The following is a 22022-nucleotide window of genomic DNA, read 5'->3' as shown; positions in this document are numbered from 1 at the left end:
TGGTGCTGTTCTGAGCATTATTTGTGGCTTTTTGGTGGCAGTTTATACATGGATCCATTTACTGCAGTGTATTGTTGTCGCGCGGTCGTTTCTGAGGTTGATAAAACTCCGTAAATTAGCGGTCTGCTAACTTGATCTCTCGAGAGGGAGTCTAACACAGTTTCACATTGATTTAGACCATGGATTAAACTTACACCGGAATATCCCTTTAACGCTCTCGGGTCGGTGTATTAAGAATAGAGCTAGAACCAGGCGGTGATTAGCTGAGCTCAGCATAAAGACTGGAAACAGAGGGGTGCTGCTGGCATGGCTCTGTCAAAAGCACAAAAATCGATATTATCGACACATCTGAAGTTCACTATTGGTGTGGGTGATGGTTATGATGTGTTTCTGAATCTGAGGTAGTTTGTCCCCCCAAAGTTGCCATGATGCCAAATGTTTAAGTTAGCCGACCACTGTAGTCGCCACTGTTTCCAACTGTCGCACTGACCCACTTATTTAGGCCAGCCATCTCCCATCATCTCCGACACACGCCCCCCGTGTCGGATTGAAAATGGTCTTCGCATTCACCACGTGTCTGACACTTAGCTGTGTTCAGCCTCAGACCCTTGAAAGAAAAGTTTGCGAGCTAGCTACACTGACGAAGCTAAGCCAAGAAAACAGAAGGAATCATGGAAACATGAGCAGCGTGAAAAAGAAATGCCTCTGTCAACAATGCAACCAAGTGTCTTTGGACCACCAAAGCTGCAATAGGCAGCAATGAGCTTTCTTTAATTTTCTCTCAGATCACAAATGCTGACAGCTCCTGTCTTACAAAAAATCTGAAGAGACGCCACATATTCCGCCTCTTTTAAAAAGCGCTATTAAATCATGAGGTTATGACAGTCAGGGCTCAGTAGCTGATGTATGTGATCTATCAGCGATGGGAGATGGCATCGTCTGTTGGCCAGCCATATTCATTTGTTTCCCTTTAGTTTATATCCATGAACAGAAATGTAAAATCAATCTTGTCACCCAGCACGTCTGCACAACATATCTGCATATATTGAAGTAATGGTTACTGGTGCAATAACTACAGTAAGAATGAGCAATCTCACAATGTCAGATCTTGATCTATCTTCAAGGCGTACACAACCCATTTTTAGGTGACAAGGTATTGAATGAGTTCTTTTTCTTTGGTTCAAAGCTTTCTATAAGCTCACTGACAAACAGATCCACGCTACATTGACAAAAAACTAGAGGGATGTGGCCAATAAGATGTCTATGCTGATTGGATGAATTACCTCACGTGGTTCTTCATCGCAATGTGTAAGTTTTGTATATGAGGAGCTTGTGCTAAAACATAATCTATTGTGCAAAGTTGCGTTATAATGGTGCCAATGGAGGAATTCCGAGGCTTTACAAGACTGGTTGTGGTCTATAGGACATTTTTGAAATTAGGACAGAAGATCACAAATTGGATCTTGGAATCATTCGTACAATTAAGTAGATTATGATGTTTCCTAGCAGCAGCAAGGACAGGACCTTTCACTGAACACAACCCAAAATCCAAATAAAGACTGGCGCTGTACATCAGATATGGCTTTGAGAACCACTATCCTGTCATTGGGGATCACAAATCTTCTGCTTTTGATTTCAAGCACATCGTGATGCAGTTTTATCCGAGAAGCAACTGGTAAATAAAGTAGACTACAAAATAAAAGCCACGTGAGGCTGAGACGAGGGGTAAATAAAGTAGACTACAAAATAAAAGCCACGTGAGGCTGAGACGAGGGGTAAATAATTTCCCCAACACAACAGAGAGCGAGAGGGAAAGAAAGAGACAGAAAATTACCACCTTTTCAAAAACATTCATTAATATTCTACAGTTATCTTTCCTCTGACACACACACCCACACAGCCACACACATACACACATTCTGTTTATATGGAGGCATTTTTCTGGAGATTAATTATTCCACGCTGCACTCCTTTGAAATGCCTGTTCTTGTGGTCGCCTTTATCTCTCTGGGAATGATAACAGCGCTTCTTGTTGATTAATTGAATTTGTATTCTGGTGCGTGGTCGAATGTGCGTGTGTGTGTGTGTGCTTGCATGTGTGTGCGCGCGACTCGGGACGATGCGTTTCTTGCATTTTCGCGGCATCTCTTATACCTTCGCGCCCTGAGCAGACACACAAACATTCAGGACGTGCGGCTAAAAATACACAAAATATCTTGTTATGCTGCGCAACTGACACTCTCGTTGTCATGTAAATGGAGGAGAAAAAGAGAGCGGGGTTGTTTTTCGCGTTTCAGTGAGCAAAACGATTTTAATTTCAGCGATATTAAAGCCAGATTTCTGTCTTGTTTGTCCTGGCAACTAATTTTCTTTTATTTGGCAGTAAAGAGCAGTGAAAGAGGTTAGAAAGCACTTCAGGACACTTCACATCAAACAGCGAGCCACTTCATTTTAGGAACAAGCCGTGTGTGTGTGTGTGTGTGTGTGTATGTGTGTGTGTGAGTAACCAGCCTGCCTCCCAGTCTCCTCTACAGCTCCCTAAATCCTGTCACAATAATAAGCCTGATCACAGAACAGGCCTTTATCCATGGCGACATCTGTGGCACACAGACACAAACACACGCGGACACACACTCGTGCACAAACGCACACTTTCTCCATTAGTGCTGCTCTATTTCAGCTCAGGCCTACGTATGTGTGTGTGTGTGTGTGTGTGTGTGTGTGTGTGTGTGTGTGTGTGTGTGTGTGTGTGTGTGTGTGAAGGCAGGCAGAGCTGCTCCAGAATCGTCCAATCAGCACTCGATACACTCCGTTTTATCTTCGTGTCCTTTCATCGCGCCCTTCATCACTTTTTAATTTTCTGGAGTGAAACCCGCAGATAACAAAACAGAGGACGATGAAAAAAAAAAAAAATCCACGAGATGAGGCTGAAATAAACAGGTCAGCACTGGATTTATTGTTATATAATGACGGCACGCTGTATCACCACACGGATTTCTGGTCCATGAATTTTGCTTCCCGACGATTTGCAAGATAAACCAGAAGACAAAGCATCTTTACGTCACCCGGCACACAGAACTAAACGCTGAGTTAGTCTCCTGCGTCATAGTCTTTTTGTTGCTGTTTTATCTTTTTTTCTTTATATGTCTTACTTAACTTGTTTTTTCCATCCATTGTTCTCCAGGAGCAGAATGAAAACCACGGCACCAAGAGTAAACCTCAAAGTACATCAGCGCTGCACTGCACTTACAGGACAGAGCTGACAGGAAATGAGGCGAGACAGAAGAGGTCGTAAAAGGTTCAACGAAACGTACTGTCTCACATTAGCAGAGGTGGCAAAAGTCCACACATTCTTTACAAATGTAGAAGTACTGATTCAACTTCTTGACTCCAGTGAAAGTAATAAAGTACAGGTTCTGAAATGTACTCAGAGTATCAAAGTAATGAGTCTCCCTCTGAAGGCCATTTCTAGCGCCCATTTCTGGTCAAAGCTGACTGAAGCTCACGTCATATCAATACAACTCAAAGACTAACAACTTAAAGGTAGAATCAGTAGGATTTGTCCCAGCTGTTCCTAAACGCACCACAAAGACAGCTGACTGTTGAGTCTCACTCCCAGGACGCCAAATAGCCACATGTTGGGTTGGTAAAGCGTCCCAACAGCGACAAAGTGAGAAAATAAGAAAATCCAGGCAGAGGGCTGCAGGGTGTCTGCAGGTACGAGACACTAACACGCCTTTTCTACCCATTCCAGTCTCCCTCTCTGTCTGTTCCTGTCTTCTACATCTTTTACGTCTGTGTTTCGTCTTGCTAAGTCTGCCGTGCACAATGCGCACTGAGGTTGGAATCTGTCTTGCGGCTTACAACAACGCACAATAAGAATAATCTATAATTCCCCTCAAATTCATCAAACTAAAGTAACAAGCGTCTTCTAGAAATGTAGGGATTAGAGAGCACAGATGTTTGAGTGCAAACAGAGTAAAAAAATAAACACTTGAGTAAAGTAAAGAAACCTGAAAAGTATGCTTAAATACGGCAATGAAGTATTTTGTATTTCGTTTCTGCCCACTAGTGGAGCGCTCGCTTATACCTGCACATCAGGCTGACACAGGAGTCAAGTAAAATGTGGCTGAAACGTCTCCTGTAGGTTAAAATTCTCCCAGAAACAACGATAATGACGTTAGAAATGTTTGTGTATATTTGGTTTCGGCAGGTTTCACATGTTCAATCCAAGCCTTTTTTTCAGACCTTCTGAAGATTATCATGAACGCAATTCAGGGCTCAGGACAATCTATTCTAACTGGTTAGTTGCACCAGCACATAATATAGGACCACACAATGATACATTTTAATACATGTTCTTAAAACGTTATGTAAATGATTGTAAAGAGTAAAAACGGTTCAACCACAAGTTTCTTCTTTGTTTCAATCATACACAACAAGAAATGACAATAACCTCAACTAAAAAAGAAGTTGTTGCTAGGTCAGAGTGGGTTACTCTTGGGCAGGATGTTGGTGATGCTCTTGATGTGAGTCAAGAACAAGAACATGTGTTAGTGACTGCTTTCTGTTTTTCTGACTTCCCACGCTGCTCTGATGTCTTTTCAACCTCAGCTTTCTAATTTCAGTGTTTTCATGTACAAGTAACAGCAGGATTAAGAAAAAAGAGTGAAAACCGTATCATGATGCACCTTCTTTTTTTTTTTTTTTATTCCCCTGGCATGTCTGTGTCGCCTTGTTCCGTCCTAGCGCAACTTCTTATTAAACATTCAAACAGGGCTAGCAGCAGGCGAAAAACAATTGTCTCGTCTCCTTGCCAGTTAAAATTGAGCCAAGTTTGATGTTACTGTTAACTGTTCTTGTTGTAAACAGAATCAGTGCATTTTACGGCTCTTAAGGGCTTACAATTATTTACAATGATTATTGTGTTGGTTTGTTTTATGGCAAAAAGCAATAAAGAAAAGGGTTTCAGCTCATTCAGTCTTAAACTGTGTTAAACGGGCAGATATTGTCTCGACTGCAGGCCCTGTAATTGGAATCAAACTGAAATCACATCATGGCAGACTTTTGGATATCAGCAACTGACATATCTCATCGCAACAAAAGCGATGATTTGCACCCCTACTTTAAAATCAACGTCAGCTAAATTTGGCACACCCCAATTCTCCTTCCCTTCATGCTGAAAAATAAAAAAAAAAACCAGGAGACCAGACGGGAGCCTCACAACGCTTCCCTGAGAAGGAGCCACAACCTGGCCTGAACGTCCAGGGCTCCCCCGTCTCCTCCCCCTGGAGCTCCAGACCTGACAGTGATGAATGAAACGCTGCAACTAATGTCTGGCTGGGGGATATTGGAGAGTCCACACACACACACACACGCACACACGCACACACACAGTGAGAGAAAAGATTGCCTCAACTGCTCTGCAATTAAATCTACAAAGTAACCTCCCCCCACCCTCTCCTCCTCCTCCTCCTCCTCCTCCTCCTGTGTCTTTCTCTGATTGCCTGGTTTCTTCATCTTCCTCCTCCTCTCTTTCCTTATCATCATCCTCCCTCTACATCTCCCTCCTCCACCCGTTTCCACCCTGTTTCTCTCTCCCTCCATCTGGGCCTCTCAATCAGCTCCTCTGATTGCCATCGTCGTGTTTTATTGCTGCCCATCATTGCAGTCGTCGGTGTTATCCTCATTGTTCCGCGGCTGACAGCCTTCTGAGCTCGTCTCACAACAGGCAGGACGTCTCAAGGAAGCCGTGCACTTAAATTACTCATGTTCCTCAGAATAAAAACACAGTGCTTCAATGGGCTTCGGACACAATGGGCAAGGTTGCTGTTGAGGATTGCTGCCGCCCGAGGACTTCATCTTGGAAACACTTAACTATAGACTCAAAATGATGAAGGCTGTACATTGTCTTGGAATGCTACAAACTGTAGAGGCCACAGTTTCCCACATGAAGGTGGCTGGTTCATTTCCCCCGGTCTCCTAAGTGTGGTACAGCACTTTGAGCCGTCAGTAGACTGGAAAAGGAGCATTAGAACTCCAAGTCAATTAACCATATTCATCATAGACTAAATGTAAATTAAGTGTACAGCAGGCGATCGTAAAACTTCAAACTTCTCTGTTTCGGTCTGTTCTGTCTGGGTGGGACTTTTTTATTTTCTTTCAATAAATTCAATAAATCAACAAATATTGTGTTTTTCACACACTTCCATATGATTATAAACAGTCTGCAGATACGTTGTTGGATTTACAGGTGGAAACGACACAGATCTCAACGTTACGATGCGCTCCGCCACGCCTCTTTTGGTTCCACAACATCGATGATGATGGTGACATTGCGGGACCTCTGTGTGAAAAGGTCTCCTATTTTATTTTGGCAGTCCCCAGTCCGGGATACTAGGCTCCTTTAATCATCTTAATCTATCTGAGAGAGCAACACCATCCACGACAGATGCTGTCTGGGATTACATCCATCCTGTAAAAGCACTGATTGTGACGGGGCCTCTCCTTTTTAAACGGAGGCCTACTTATGTCCTTGTTCTGTAAGTGCACCTGGTTGTTGCGACGTCATGTTGGTTTTGAACGGCTACGTAATTGACATGGCTCACTGCGGTTACGACAGCGAATCATGGGTGGAAAAAAAATCTGAAATCCTGTGTTTTTTTTGGTCAACTAGGCTGTATAGAGCGTTCCGCAGAGGAAGAAAGCAGAAAGCGTTGCTGGTAGACAGAAACAGAGAGGCGAGGAAAGCCAGCGCGCATTCACGAAGGTGGACAATTACAGAAAAGCAACACTGTGCAATGTCGGCGAACACTTAAAGGGTTGCTATGTAGTAGATTTAATTGCAGAGCAGTCGAGGCAGTCCTTTCTCTCACTCTGTGTGTGTGTGTGTGTGTGTGCTGTAGGGTTTGACTCGATCGATCACTCAGAGCCATTAGTAGTGAAAGTGTGTGTGTGTGTGCTGTAGGATGGTGGGTTGAAGAAAATCAGAACTTAATTCACTCTCCACTGTAAAGATGGACGGATGAGAACCTCTCAGACATGTATTAAAGTAATGGGCTTTATGCATTCACGACGTAGCGCACTGTAGGTCTACGCTGCCGACTGATCGACTAGGTGCTCGCGAGCTATCTGGTACACAAGATTATTTGTAGTTAATAAGTGGAAAGGTTTCTTACTGCAACATGCTTACAGGCTTTTATAAACATCAATACATCTATGATATGTTACTGTGTACATTATTATGTGGTGCCTGTGTTTAATGCTTCAACAAAGTATAGAAGCTACTAAGTAAAGAGCAAGCATTCAGTATTGCTATGTTAAGAAATACAAGGTTGCAGTGTTTACACAGATGGGAGTAGGAGTACGTGTGAGACAGATGTGCAGTGGATTCAGTCAACCAGACCAACAGACTTAATTTAGTTGACAAAGACACTAAAAGTCTGACAAGTCATCTTCTGCAGAAATGGGCACAAACGTACTTCAAAAAGATGTACTGCTGCTAAGCCTAGTTTCTACATATGTCAATGGTGTCTGTAGATGGGATAATGGATAATGCCCACAGTGTCCAATGCATTTCTTTACAGATGGATACAAAATACCCGCTTAGCTGTTTAGATGGGAGAGAGGGGGGATGACACAAAGCAAAGGCAGGAAACAAGCACAGCTCTGGCACTCAGCTCTGGCACTTTAGCATCTTATAAAGCTGCTAAGGTTTAAGTGCTTGAGTAGACGTACATGAATATTTCTTTGGTTGTATGTTGTATGGAAAATCTAGTCAAGCATGCACCCTTCTGAACAGTTGGATTTTAAAGCTTTTCAAGATCAGTGAACTCTCCTCTGATTCAGTCAGATACACCTTTTACAACAAGAATCATCTTGCGCTTCCAGATAAAACAACATTAACACTTAATAACAGAACCAAAGCAGTTAACCTCTCTGCCTCAATCTCTCTCTGCCTCCCATCTTTTTCATCTCCACCTCTCTCTGCTGATCTATAGGTCTCCCTCATCTGATATGTCTCTCACGTTCTCCCCCTAAACGCCCGTCATTTCGCCCGTCAAGGTTATCGGGCCAGTGTGTAAACAACAAAGAGCTCCGCTGATGGGATCTCGCACAAAAACACACATTAATTCGCCGGAATCCCTCTGTGTTGTCGTGGTAACGGCTGTTACAAAGGTGGATGGATTGAAGAGCGTCAGCCTGAACCTGATAACACTGCACAGTCACTTAACAGGTACAAGAGATGAGATGGAGGCTCTGATATACGGGTTTATAACACCAACTTCACCTGGATTCACACGCTAAATGTGAGTGTTGAGCAGTGGAGGGGGAAGTGCTCCTATATATCATATGATTCGATGGCTATTACTCATGCATAAATGTTGAAATCGGGATTTGACTGTTCTAGTGTTCTCAGGTGAAGCTCATTTTGAACTATTCTGCACAGGAATTAAACTAATGATCATTTTCATTACGGTGTTAATCTTCTGATTGTTTTCTCCATGAATTGATTGATTGATTGGTTTGTAAAAATCCTTAGAATAGTGCGAAATGCCGTCACAATGATCCAGAACCCAAAATGACACCTTTGCAATATTTGTTTTGTCCAATCAACCAGTGTTAACTTCCAACATAAATAAATCATATAAAAGTAGTGAAATCATTAAAAATTATCATTTCAGGATAAACATAAAACTTGATATAAACTTGATTTTTCTTTCTTTTTATAAATAACAGAATTCAGTGCCGTATATAATCAACTGTACATTATGAAAGCTATCATTTTTCAAACCACTTTATACCTTGGTGCAACCCTACTCGCATTAACTGTTGGGTAGTTTAATTCAGAACACAACATCATATTTTATAAGCTCTTTGTATATTTTGTGTGCAAAAATCTTAATCTGTAAAGTAATATAATTATATAAAATAATATGTACTAAAGCTGTCCAAATATCCTTCTACTGTGTAGTGGTGGTGGACGTTGGGAGAAAATTGAGAACCAAAACCATTGAGAACCAGTTCCAACTTATCTAATCCATCACAATCAAATGTCTCTGAGGTTATTCACTCATTTCACCTGTGCTAGCATGTGACAGTTATGCATTGCAAAAGAAAGAAGTCGAACTCATGCTGGAACACTGCAACAAGGACTCATGACAAGGAGGAAGAAACAGTCCAAAGTGTGGCTTCATTTCACAAAGAGAGATGACTACAGCAATTTCATTGACAGAGAAACCAAAATAAAATAAAATCAAAGACTGTCCATTTTAAATAATTTCCCAGTCTGGGATCATTAAAGTAATTCTATCTATCTAGATGATCAGACAGCTGCTACAACTTGCTCTCAGGCTGCAGCCAGCTTGACTAAAACTGATCAGGAAAAAGAGGATCAATTGATAGGCAGAATAGATAATGGCAGTGGTCTCAAATAAATCTGATCAATTACCTCTGTAGGTAGAAGCAAAGTAGAAGTACAACCGTATGAAGCAAGCACTTGTATTCTGTAGAAATAAATGTTATGCAAGCAGTCTGGACCTGGGATTGATCGTTTTAGACAAAGGCAAGTTTCATGAATTTAAAGTCACATGTAAGTTCCTGGTGAACAAGAGTATTCTATGTTTTTATAAATCTAGTAATTCATTATTCAGTCATTGTTTTATCCTTTAGTTTTTAATCTGTCCAAAGAGATGTCTTTAAATTGCTTGTTTTGTTTGAGAAGTCTAAATCCACTTCACTTTCAATAACAGAATTCATAGAAATAGGTAGAAAAAGCTCTAACACGCCAATGTTTCAGGCTTTCACACTAAATAATTTGCTCTTAGGAGTGGTTAATTATCAGAATTAATGGATCCATTATCTTTCATTTCACCACTTGAACATTTGTTGTTCGTCATAGTCCACTCCTACGTTTTCTCTGCTTCTGAGGTGCAAAAACACCAACAGAAAAGTTAGTATTTCTATCTGAAAACATGAATACAGTTGCGTTATCTTGCCAACTAAAGCTTGGTGAATTAACTGGTACTTGGAGTGCAACTGGAGTTGCTGCAGGCAGTTCATATGGAGAGAATCAAAACAGCTGGCCGAAGGGGTTTCTGGCTTCAACCGAGCGGCAGCTTCCAGCTCGTGGCGCGTGGTGCCAAGATGCAACTTTTTTGTTTTTTAAATAAACTCGTAGAAATCAGTCTCATTAGCACATCGACACTCCTGATATTTATATCAACCTCAACGAGTCTCTCCAAATATCCTCTGTAATAAAAATGACACGTTCCACCACAGCAGGCTACAATAATAATGATTTACACCTGCTCATTAAGAAACCAGCTGCTGGATGTCTGAACACATCTGTGTGAAACTGCGGTGAAGATGACATTAACTTCTTCATTAGGTTTTGGTTTGCACTTTTCCCATCTGTGTGTGGGTGGAGGTGAAGAGGTTTACAGGTTGCAGTTAAATGTTCATGATAATTCTCAGGTAACAAGAAACCACTGTAACTAAATGAGTTTTATACAATATAGTCATCTTACGAGGATAATGTTTTTCTGCTTCGCCAGAAAAGATGTCAGGTTCCGTCCTCATTGATCACTGTACACAAAAACATCTTAAAAACGTGTTAAACATTCCTTCAGTGTTTGTAGCAAAAAGAACATTCAGCACAACTGGCATCTGTGAATGGCCGTCCATTAGCCGGTTCACAGGAAATGAAAACTACCACCCCGAGAAGGCAGTAAATAACTGCTTTTCAGCCTTGTGTTAACATACTCCATATACACCAGCCAATCCAATAGTTACTATTACTTCTCACTGCCCAACTGAACTACCTCTACGGCCCACCATGAGTTGCAGCCACACTTTTAGAATCACTGCTTTAGCCAATGACAGCTGCACATTGAGATCATGTGATATGATTCAAATCTCCAGAACATGACTAAATGGACTAAATGGACAACAAGAGGAATATTCAACTTTCTGTCCCAGATATTTTCCTGTTTTCATAGCTCCAATTCAACAGCAATCAAGTCAACTGCATAAATATATTCAAACAAAGTGGAAACACATGCTTCGTTCTAATGGGTTGGATTCTCTAGGCCCATCACCATTTGCTTATGATTCAAGGGTCTAAGATGCAATTATCAAACAATTCACATTTTGTTGAAGCGAAACTTTTGATTCCTCTACAAGATTTATATTTTCTTGCTGTGTGACGATTTGTTGCACTTTTGAAACATTGCATTTTTGCAATTAACCTGATGTGGCAGATGGTTTGAGAAAGTCGTCTTTGGAAATTGGAAAATAGAAGGCACTTAAAAAATACTTGGCAGGTGATAGGACCAACCATCTGTCTACCACCATCTATCATGGGCTAGCTTCAACCAATCAGATCAACAGCTGAAATGTGCTGCCACCAGCGGAGCCAGAAAGGCCTTCAGTACCCATCACCTTATTTCAATTAAATCAATTCTCCAATTCTGATATGACTGATGCTACAGCAGCTACGCTAACCTTTTTTAAGAATCGCCATTGTTTGTCTCAAATAAAAAGGCACGTCTTTCGCCCAGCACTGCCAGTAGTTCCTCACAGGGCGCTAACTGGTCAAAACCACTGTGGGATAGACCTCGAGCATGATCTCATGAATCCAACTACCTCAGAAGGTAATTTTGCATTGATCAATTATTAAGAAAAAACAGATGAATTCACTTCGATTATCCTTGATCATGCTCAGCCATCTCCCCCAAAACTCAGAAGCTAGCTTAGGACGTAAACATAGCACACTGATATTCCTGTTATCACATTGATTCAGCCGTAAGGAGCATACAAAGAATTGGGTTTAATTGTCCAATTATCGACCTTTTCTGCATCAAGACATCATCTTTAATAAGAGAGTCACAATGTATCTATGAATCCATTGTTTCCCCACCCTTACTATGGTCTTTAGGCTTCTGGCCCAACTGGGTTTTGAGACAAATCATCAAATTAACACACCAAACATCACTCTGCATTTTAACTCTATATGAAGATTTAGACACTATCATGAAACCATTTTCCCAAAATACTTTCCCTTCCAACTGATTATGTCAAAGATGTTTCAAAGTCCAACAAGCATTTGTTTACAAACCTCTTGCTTGGCGCAGCGTTGGCCTTCCTCTGGCTACTAGTAGACTCTGAAGTCAAACATCCGTCCTTGTCCTGTTCAGAGTCAACGTTCTGCTATTCTAAAAAAAAAAAAAATGTACTAGATGCTATTTGGCTGACATTAAAATCACATGTCGGCTTATCGGATTTTGTTTCACCTTGTCTCCGAAAACCCAGTCGTGTCCGATGTCTCCGATGCGGAATATTGCTCAAAAAGAGAAAATCGCTTGTTTTGATTTTGGTTTCCATAGCCCTTTCAGAAGCTGAGTTTTCTGTCTTTTCAAAGTACTTTTTCTCTCTCTTCTTTTCGGAGCCGAGACAGATATTGTCCCCATCCAGCAGCACCACCACCACCACGCCTGGACATTTCTTGATTTCCTCTGGCGCTGCAGCCCTGAGCCAGACAGACAAAGGAGGGGAAGCCCTGCCAAGTCTCTCCACTGCAGGCATGGCTTTTTCCTTTCCTCTCTGCTCCCTCGCTCTTTCTTCGTCTCTGTCGATTGTGGCAGCGTTCCCGAGAAGCTTTGGCGATGGTCCAGCCTGTCTGCCACTCCGTCTGAACCCATCCATCCATCCATCCCATCCATCCCAAACCGTCCTTTTGCGGTGGACCCCCGCCCTCCTAACCCCTCCACTCCCACTTCCTCCTTCCCCCGTCCAACCCCCACGAAAAAATACTCAACACATTTTGCATAAATCGACCCAAAGTAAATTTAAAAGACTCATTTAAAATCACTCAAAGGTTCGATTCTATCCTCCGCACATTTCTACAAATTTCATTCTGTCTCTTTAACACTGAACCCAAACACAGTCAATATATCATCTCCACACAACCTTTACACTCACTACTTATTTCTGTCATCTTTCCTCTGTTAAATGTTAAAGGGTAGTGAGTGTGTGTGTGTGTGTGTGTGTGTGTCTGAGTGAGTGTGTGTGTGTCTTGTGTCTTTTGTTCGGTGCCAGTGCAGATCTATTCATCATTTGCCAAGACTCAGTGCCCTCACTTGTAGTGAAGAGGGGGCAGATCAGTGCCAACTGCCCCGACTGCCAACTTACTGCTGCTGTCGGTCTGTTTATACACACACAAAACTCTCAGCTGTCTCACAAACACACACTTTTGTTTCAGCCACACACATTAGAGTGACAATTATCCTTTAGAACAAATTAATAAATCAACAGATGTATGGATTATCAAAAGACAACACTTATATTCAAGAACAGAAGATGCCGATATCTGTGATTTATTGGAAATATCCTGATTTAGTGCTTTTAAATTATGGTGAAGCAAGAATTTAATAATATATCTTTATAGAGTTTAACAATATTCATTGGGCTACATTATTGTTTCCGAGCGAATTGCACTTAATGATAAAAGGCTTTACTTCATTGCAAATTCTTTCTTTCTTTATATATGTAAAGATGTTTCTGAGGTGGTGCAGAAAAGTGTAACATTGCATTATTGCTCTGAATATTGATTTTGATTATTTTATGTGATTAGCAGTGTGAGGGGTAACTGTTACAGTAAGTAATGTAACGTAAGAGTAATGTAACGTTACAATCCCTGTTACTGACCAAAGTGAAGCGAATCACACATGCCCATGCATTTCTTGTTCTGTGGTTTATAATAAAAAGGCATAGAAAAAATGTGGTTTTTGTCTTGTCCCGTCATTAGAGAAGGTAAGGGTTTATTGTGCTTCATATGTCTAAGCCTACAATTAAAAACATTTATTCACATCTCATATTTTTTTTTAGATTTAGGCTATTGCATTGTTCTATATAAGTCATGTGGGCATTTTGTTCAAATTAACTAAAACCCAGTGTAATTTCTTCAGGACAACTCGAGATCGAGACATTAAAAATAACTGTGCATCGATGACAAGTGTCATAACCATCTCATTTGGGTTTAATCATACCGAATAACTGACTAAGATGCGGGTTGTCAGACACGTCTGTGTCAATAAGTTAGATATGGCTGAGATTTCAATAGAATCCTCGTTTTACCGGCTTACTTGAGAGGATTCAGACCACCGCACACTTTTGATTGCTGTCCTGCTGAGGGCATTGCGTGGTTAGTGATTTTGTCTGACTTGTTCTGTAGGCTCACACAAGATGTGGAAAACCTTGTGGCACAACGACATGTGAAACTGAGTTTTTCACTTCACGAGCGGCAGAACCGAAATGTTTGATGGGAAATGGCTTGGCCAATAGATCGAGCTTGGTGCTAATGAGGAGTTTATACCCTGAAACGCTCAACAAAAGTTCTATATATCAGGAATGCACAATATCGTACTGGCCTTATATTGGACAATGTATATTAACCGCGGTAATATGAAGGCAAACTGACTTTCATGGACTTAACAAGTTCAGCATTTACAAACTGTGATCACAGCACAGCAGGTGGCTGTTAGCGCCTTGAAAGTTGGTCTGCAATCCACCACAGAAACAAGACAGTTTGTTGCAGTTCCAGACGAAGATTTTTATTTATCTTAGCCAAGCCTCTCTTACCCTCATTATCCAGTTATCTGTTACGGCCACAAGAAGCTGGCCGTAACAGATTATGATTATTTCATAGCGGTATCAGATGTAAAAAAAAAAAAAAATCCTTATCTTGCCTTACCGCCTCCAGAGGTAAACGAATGTAGATGCAGTTGCTCTAACCTAACAGGTCGTGAGCCTTGTGCCCTCATTAATGTCAGATGTCAGTGTTTCCCTGTGGTGCCAAACACGCCATCGAACATCGATACTTTTTAAGCACATCACCAGCAGTTTAGTGAAGACACTTCCATTATAAATTTCCATCATGACACTGAGCAGTAAAAAATCTATTCAATGCGTACATTTCTGACAAGTACAATTAATGCATCTGTGCAACATCCATGAATGCAAATGATGTTTTGCAGATGTAGCCATCGCTGCTGCTACTGTATATTAGTTAATTTAGGTTTCATTCTTGTGATTTTACTTATTTATTGTGTTCCTGAACTTCTATCTTCTTATTTCCTCCATCTTAATACATAATTTACACAATAATTAGTTTTTGAAAACCATTAAGATTCCTGCACCATCTCAATTATCTGTACAGGAAGTAATCTGTTTGATACTTTTATACTGATCACTAACACAGAGAGCTAATTCTCCTCTGATTCCTCCCTCGACTTTAATCGGCTACTCTCGTCTGATTTCGGGACGAGGCGGAGTTCACCTCAAACTTCCTTTGGAGGTATTCTACACCTTTATAATTCAATATGTTTCGTCGTGTAATGAAAGCAGAACCTTTAACGTTAAACTACGGCAGCCAGGATACCGCTCGACCCACCAAAATGCTCATGTTAGCTTGTTATTTAACGCGGTTGTATCATAAAGTTGCATAACTTCGCTACAGAAGCTGATGTTAGCATGCTAACGCTAGCCGGGAGGACTCAGTCTTACCGGAGACTTTCAGACCGTCAGTACGGCCGGGCAGTGCTGTCTCCGGGGTCGGCATCTGGGCTTTAGAGGCCATCTCTCCCATTCTGTTGTTGACAAAATGACGCCAAATCAGACGGACCCTGGAGGAGGAGACCATTGACCCGAAAGCGGCACCGACAACACTCCTGCTGCACACCGAGGGGCTAGCTCAGTTAGCTACATAACAAGCTAGCTTACCTAACTGTCAACACAGCTTGTGTAATGTCCAAGTCCCCACGTGTGCCTCACCACGAGCATAAACACAACGTCATGCCACATATGTACAGCCGTAGCATGTTACAAAGCATTTATCTGTCATGGATACATCAGAATCACTGCTCAAATGATGACTTAACAGTAGTTATTTAGAGAAAATCTTAGCGATATACTTCTTTCTACTCTTTAATTGGCATCACATGTGCGCCTAATTCCCCAGACAACTTTGTTATGTATTTATGTATTTCACTTAAAAGATATGTACCATCATCAGTAAGTAAAATAACACTCATTTGTTAATTTTACGAGTGGAGTTTGGTGTTGGTACAAGCTTCCAATAGTTGCCCTGTTAATATTTCACTACTGTTACTTTATAATTGTTTATTAACAGGTGTTATTGGTTATCGCACACTCTGAGCTGCTGGTGTCATTTACAGATTGTAGTAAAAGTTTTTCAAAGCATTTATACAAAATCACCAAGGCTATGTTTTCTTTTAACGCGTGAGTGCAGTGTGGGGACATCTGGTATTCTTTTCATTCCCTCAAAGAATCTAAGGGGGAAAACAATAAAATAAGAAATGCATAGTATGGCCAATATTTGACATATCTGTGATAATCTCATACAATGCATCATTCCTACATATTTTAGTTGAAAACAAGTGTCATAATATTATTTGAATCGTATAAATCAATCTGATTGACCTTAATTACCAAGGTCAGTGTCTACCTTTTGGTGATGTGTTGAAATTAAATTTGCTATGTCCTGATTAAACTTTGACATATAACATTTTATGATAATCCATCCACATATGTTCTTCTGATCTCAGCTAATGTCAAAGTAATTCAACTCTCGCCATAATTCCATTATATCACCTATGTAAACACCTTTAGTTTCATTTTTTTACTTGTCCTCCAAAATCAAACATAACCGCATGCATTACACCACTCTAAATATTATGTAAATGTGGCACACGTCGATGGAAATATCCCAGATCTTTGTGTTATCCTAACCTAACCTTTGACTTTCTCAACACGTACGAGGCAATCGACACCAAGTTCCTCCTGTTTCCTTCTTCTTGTAGTGCCGCTTCCTGTTGGCAGCCACTCATCCTTGTAGATATTAAACGTGATTAGCGAACAAAACTCAGATTATTGGGGGAATTCAGTTAACTTCTTATATTTAGGACATCGTAATTTGCTTATTCGCAGTATTGAAATAATCAGTGCAGATGTGAATGTAGCAGAGAGAGCCGGTAATCATGGCATTTAAATGTTTTAATGTATTTATTTTAACGATCATTCAGATTTTAAAGCCAAAAAGATCATTGATATTAAATCGGATGAAACCAAATCATCTTACGGTGGCAGTTAAGTAGGCTAACATACGGTGGGATACAGTGTCAGTAAAAATAAATAGGAACTTAATAAGGTGATCATATATAATGCAACAAACACTGACGTCAGTAAAATATGCAAATGGTGCATTATAATATTCAACAATATGAATATGGCACGTATAAGCACTGACTGTTGAGAGAAAAACAACAGCTGATATAAATGAAGTATATGTGGTTAAATATAGGCTTGTTAAGCAGTTTCAACTGTAAGTGAAAAATACCTGCTGTATTTCTTGACATTTATGAATGTGTGTGTGTTTAAATATTCATTATATTCACAGTAGAAGGTCTACAGATGAGGGAAAAAAAAAATCTACGCTCAAATGATCCATTTGTATTGTTCAGACTCTTAACCGGCAAAGCTTATGTGTGGTTCGGCTGAAGAAAATGTGGTTCCATAAAGATGGAAGCCACTGATTATTTCATGGTTTGTGGCTGTAATGCTGCAGTCAAATGAGTGCACAGCAGCCCCCCATCAATCTACTGGTTCCCAGTACGCTGGGCAGGGGGAGGAGGGGGGGGACAGATGACGAGCCATATGGAAGAACCCGGGAGGAACGCTGCTCGAGTTGGAAAAATATTAATTTCAGCGTCTGATTATCCCTGTATGAAGGTGAGAGTCATCAATAATTCAGGAGGCCTGTGCATAATTTCACATTCCACCGAAGAGGGATGGAGTTAAGAGTGGAGAGGGGACGCGAGCAGTTTAATGTCCGTTACCTCGGATAAAAATGTGTTTTCCAGTTTGCCTCAGCTGGTGCAAGTTATCCAGGGAAAGATATTGAATGCAAACGAGTCTCAGATAAAACCCCGCAAACAACCAACAACGGACGCTTTAGGACGACATTTGTTCCATTTAAAAAACAGTTAAAGGCTTGTTTTTTCCCCTAGGTGCCTCATATGACTCACATCGCATGGATATTATGAACACCTCATTAAGATTTATGCCAACCTGCAGTGGTTAATCTGGTTCTTGGTGGGTTTTGATCGCCACTTTATCACCCCATCCAACCCCAGGCAACAAAATGGAGTTGAGTCTGAAATGCAGACTGAATAAACAGGAGTTTACTAATGGTCCAGCCCACAACATTTATATGCTTTAAGAAACAGACGGAAATAAACCTAAAATCATTTGAGTGGATGAAAATTTAAATGGGATTTGTTTCATGCTGTTGGGTTTTCTGTGTCATTTTGGAAAAAAACACACAATATCTTGATTTGTATTTGTTAAACATGTAGGATACAAATGTTCCCTGAATAAGACAGAGCTTTTATTCGCGTGGTGAAGCTAAGATCTTAGACTATCCATAGTTTTTGCTTCCACTTTGTGCTGAACTAGCTTAGCCTAGCTTGGGCTAGTAGGCTAAAACCGGAGGAAGTAAGCATCCACCAAAAGAGCTTTACAGCTGTAATTGCAAAAGTCTCCCTAAACCACAATGTCTTGATTTATGTTTATTAAAACAATATACAATAAATAGGCTGAAATAATACAGTTTTTAATCGTTTGTAAAGCTAAGATTAGACTTGCCATATTTTTCTGCTTCCACTGATTGTGCTGAATTTGAGCTCAACCTCGCTTAGCTTAACTGATAACTGGGGAAAGTTAGCCTCCACAAAAAGAGAATGATAACTGACATGCTAGACTCCTTAAACTACTTTGTTTGAAATTTCTATTTATTGAATAGCCCACACATGATAGGAAATGTCCTGTCAGCCAAAAGTTTAGACTAGCCATTTTCCTCTGCTCCCAGTGCTGAGCTAGCTTAGCTGACTGAAAACTTTTGGAAGTTAGCCTGAACTGAAAGAGAAAAACAGCTGTGACACTAAGGCCTATGACACAATGGAAATTAACACAATATAAATAAGACAGAATTTATCTGTCTGATGAATCTAAGGGTAGGCTTGCTCTTCTGCTTCCATAGCATAGACAAGCGTACAAAACTGAAAATGGAAAAGGTAGCCTCCACTTAAGCAAATCTGAAATGCTAATAGCTCCTTAAACTACAATGTCTTCTATTTATTTTCTAAACAAGGTAGCCTGCTAAATGCTAATAATACATATCAGATGGATAAGAGTAGCTGTTTGTCGCAGCTAAGATTAGACAAGCTCTATTCTTCTGCATATGCTACGTTCCCTGCTGAAAAAAACAGCATAGACCAGCACGATTTCCATACTGGTCTATGCTGGCATATGCTGGTTTGGTGCTGGTTTTAGCTGGTGGACCAGCATGAAGAAGCTGGTCCACCAGCAAGGTCCCATTAATTATGATGGCCTACCAGCATAGTCTTGCTGGTGATGTAATTGGATGCTGGTCACCAGCATCCCATGCACCAGCACCTGTGCCTGAGTCCTGTTCAATCGGCATCTTGATTTGCCACACCTGTCAGCTGGATGGCTTATTTTATTGGATTTTAACAAATATGTGCTCAACATCTGAAAGAAGAAATTGTTTTGTGTACATACAAAAGAAAAACTTTATAAAATTGTTAACTTAAACTTGTGAGAGAAATGGAAGCAAAAAACAAAGTGTTGCATTTATAGTGCAGTTTGTTTCGGGTGCCTTCAAATGAGGCCAAAGTCTTGCAGGTTTGAATTTTGTATTCAATAAACTTGGTGTTCTGTGATAACCTCACTGACTCTGTGTCCTGTATTGTATTTTCACAGCCAAATTCACTCCTCCTCATACTCTGCAATATGAAATAAGTTGTTGACCCATCCCATGCTGGTCACCAGCATACCAGCACCAAAACACAACATATGCTGGTCTATGCTGGTCACCAGCTATGTTGGTCTATGCTGTTTTTTCCAGCAGGGTTAACTGAGTTTAGCACTAGGCTACCTCAACTACCAGTGTTTTTGTTAATCTTATCCCATTTTAGCAGACAAAGCTGACATCAGGGCACTGTTAGCTTACATCAAAATGCATTGAAGCAAAGGTGAAGCTAGCTATAGTCCTCTGTTTCCAGTGGTTGTGGAAAGTTTGTTTAGCCTAGCTAAGCATGCTGATAACAGGGAGATGTTAGCCTCCACCAAAGGTGAATTGTTTTGATTTAATTGTTAAATACATAAAGAAATGACTACCACATGTAGTCCTAGCTCAAAAAAATAAATAAAAAAAGACAACCATTACTTGTTGGAGAGCAGTTTTTTAATGAAGATAAGGCAATGCTGGCCATATTCTTCTGCTAGCATAGCTTAGCATTACTATGACTATGCACTGAGAAACAATTTGAATGAATCTGGGTGCCAAGGACAAACACAAAGTATTAAGTCAAATTGATAAAGGCTATGTGGCAAAGGTATGTGGACAGTCCTATCTGTTTGTAGGTGATGGACAAATCTGCAGTTATCATATCCCAGTATAGCAGACAAATCTTGCAACAGGGATGTTAGCCTCTTTTAGTTGTTGATGAGGCTGAGGATAGCCAGGCCATATTCTTCTGCTTTCAGTTCTTTTGTTCATCTTTCTTAGCCTAGCTTAGCATGCTGAAAACAGAGGGATGTTAGCCTCCACAAGAAGAGATATGTCTTCTATTTGTAAGATACACACAAAAATGGCTACAAGATGTAGACCTAGCTAAAAAAAAAAGAAAAAAAAAGACAACTAATAGTCATAAACCACTTGTTTTTAATGAAGCTAAGGCGATGCTAGCCATGTTCCTCTGCTAGCCTGGTTTAGCCCCACTATGACTGTGCACAGAGATTAATTTCATATTAATCTGAGCTCAAAGAGCAAAGACAAAGAATTAAATCCTGTAATCCGTAACACACAAAAGCTATATAGAGTATATGGACAAAAGTATGTGGACAATCCTATCTAGGCTGCTTTGGTAAAGGAAGAAATCAGAATTTTCCATTGTGGAAGAGCTGCACATCCTTGGGGATGAACTGGATCACTGGGTGAGAGCCAGACCTGATCCCCCAACATCAGAGACCACCAGGGAGACAATCCCTGAAGATTAGGGTTTAGGCTACATATTGTCCCACAGGCCAGTTCAGGGATCCATCATTATCATGTTTTTATTCAGATGTTTTGAAGGCTATAAGTCTATTTATTTATTTATTTTTTCTGGGGGGGGGGGGGGGGGGGGGGGGGTGGGGGGTGTATGTTGTTTAATAAATGACAGTTGAGAGTCAGCTGGATTGTGTTTGTGATGTGTTCGGTGAGGCAGATGCTCTCGCTCTCTCTTCCCGTCCTCCCTCCATCCTCAGAGGAGGATGAAAAAGCAGAGGGAGGACGGAGCTGGAAGCTGAAGCTGAGGATGTAAAAAAAAAAAAACCCATCTGACTGCCTCTCTGTCAGAGGACCACCCCCTCCCCTTCTCCTCTCTCCTCTCTCCTCTCTGACTGCGCCCAACTTCTCTCCCTCCATCCATTCGGCTACTGTACCCACCTCCCGACTGCACCCAGCGCACACAAAACCAGATTTTTTGAGGGTTTAGGACGTCGCTTTTTTTCCTCCGGGTTTTTTTCTTCTTCTTCTGGATTTGGACTATTCATGAGTCTGGATGAAGAAGAGAGAAAGGCGTCTTTTTTTTTTTTTTTTGTTCGCTCTGAATTCGGCTGCAAGAAGAAGGACGGTCCGACCTCCCGCATCCCTCCCGCAGCATCCTCCTCTCCGCTTTCCTCCGCATCCTCAGCATCCCTGCGCGGTGGACCTGCCGGAGGTTTGATGAGCACCGCGGAACGGGGCGGCGCACTCCCATCACCGGATGAGTTGAATCTCCTGCATCGGTGTGTTTTTTAAAAAAAAAAAGAAAAAAAGAAAAAAAAAAAAGGTTTGGGCTGCCTTTTTATGTAAATGTCCGCCAGAAAAAAAAAAGAAA

General features: G+C 40.9%; 1 protein-coding gene and 1 long non-coding RNA gene across 7 annotated transcripts in view; one reads left to right on the top strand and one right to left on the bottom strand.

Annotated features, from left to right (window-relative positions):
• LOC115573899 (uncharacterized) overlaps positions 1-14009 on the top strand; it is a 29511-nt gene extending 15502 nt beyond the window's left edge. Inside the window, exons 3-5 of one of the 4 annotated variants that reach the window (XR_003982372.1) lie at positions 3185-3298; positions 8001-8236; positions 12449-14009. This is a non-coding gene — a long non-coding RNA (uncharacterized LOC115573899). Of the gene's footprint in view, positions 1-3184; positions 3299-8000; positions 8310-12448 lie in introns of all 4 variants that reach the window. The other 3 variants (XR_003982373.1, XR_003982371.1, XR_003982374.1) reach the window with 3 other exon arrangements.
• msraa (methionine sulfoxide reductase Aa) overlaps positions 1-15852 on the bottom strand; it is a 39316-nt gene extending 23464 nt beyond the window's left edge. Inside the window, exon 1 of one of the 3 annotated variants that reach the window (XM_030404972.1) lies at positions 15565-15852. In XM_030404972.1, the coding sequence (XP_030260832.1) occupies positions 15565-15700 (136 nt within the window). In that variant the 5' untranslated portion in view covers positions 15701-15852. Of the gene's footprint in view, positions 1-12118; positions 12262-12293; positions 12737-15564 lie in introns of those variants that run through there. The other 2 variants (XM_030404971.1, XM_030404973.1) reach the window with 2 other exon arrangements.
• Positions 15853-22022: the final 6170 nt, after the last annotated feature.

This window comes from Sparus aurata, chromosome 22, assembly GCF_900880675.1.
Source record: "Sparus aurata chromosome 22, fSpaAur1.1, whole genome shotgun sequence".
Lineage (NCBI taxonomy): Eukaryota > Metazoa > Chordata > Actinopteri > Spariformes > Sparidae > Sparus > Sparus aurata.
This window is presented reverse-complemented; position numbering and strand designations above follow the sequence as displayed.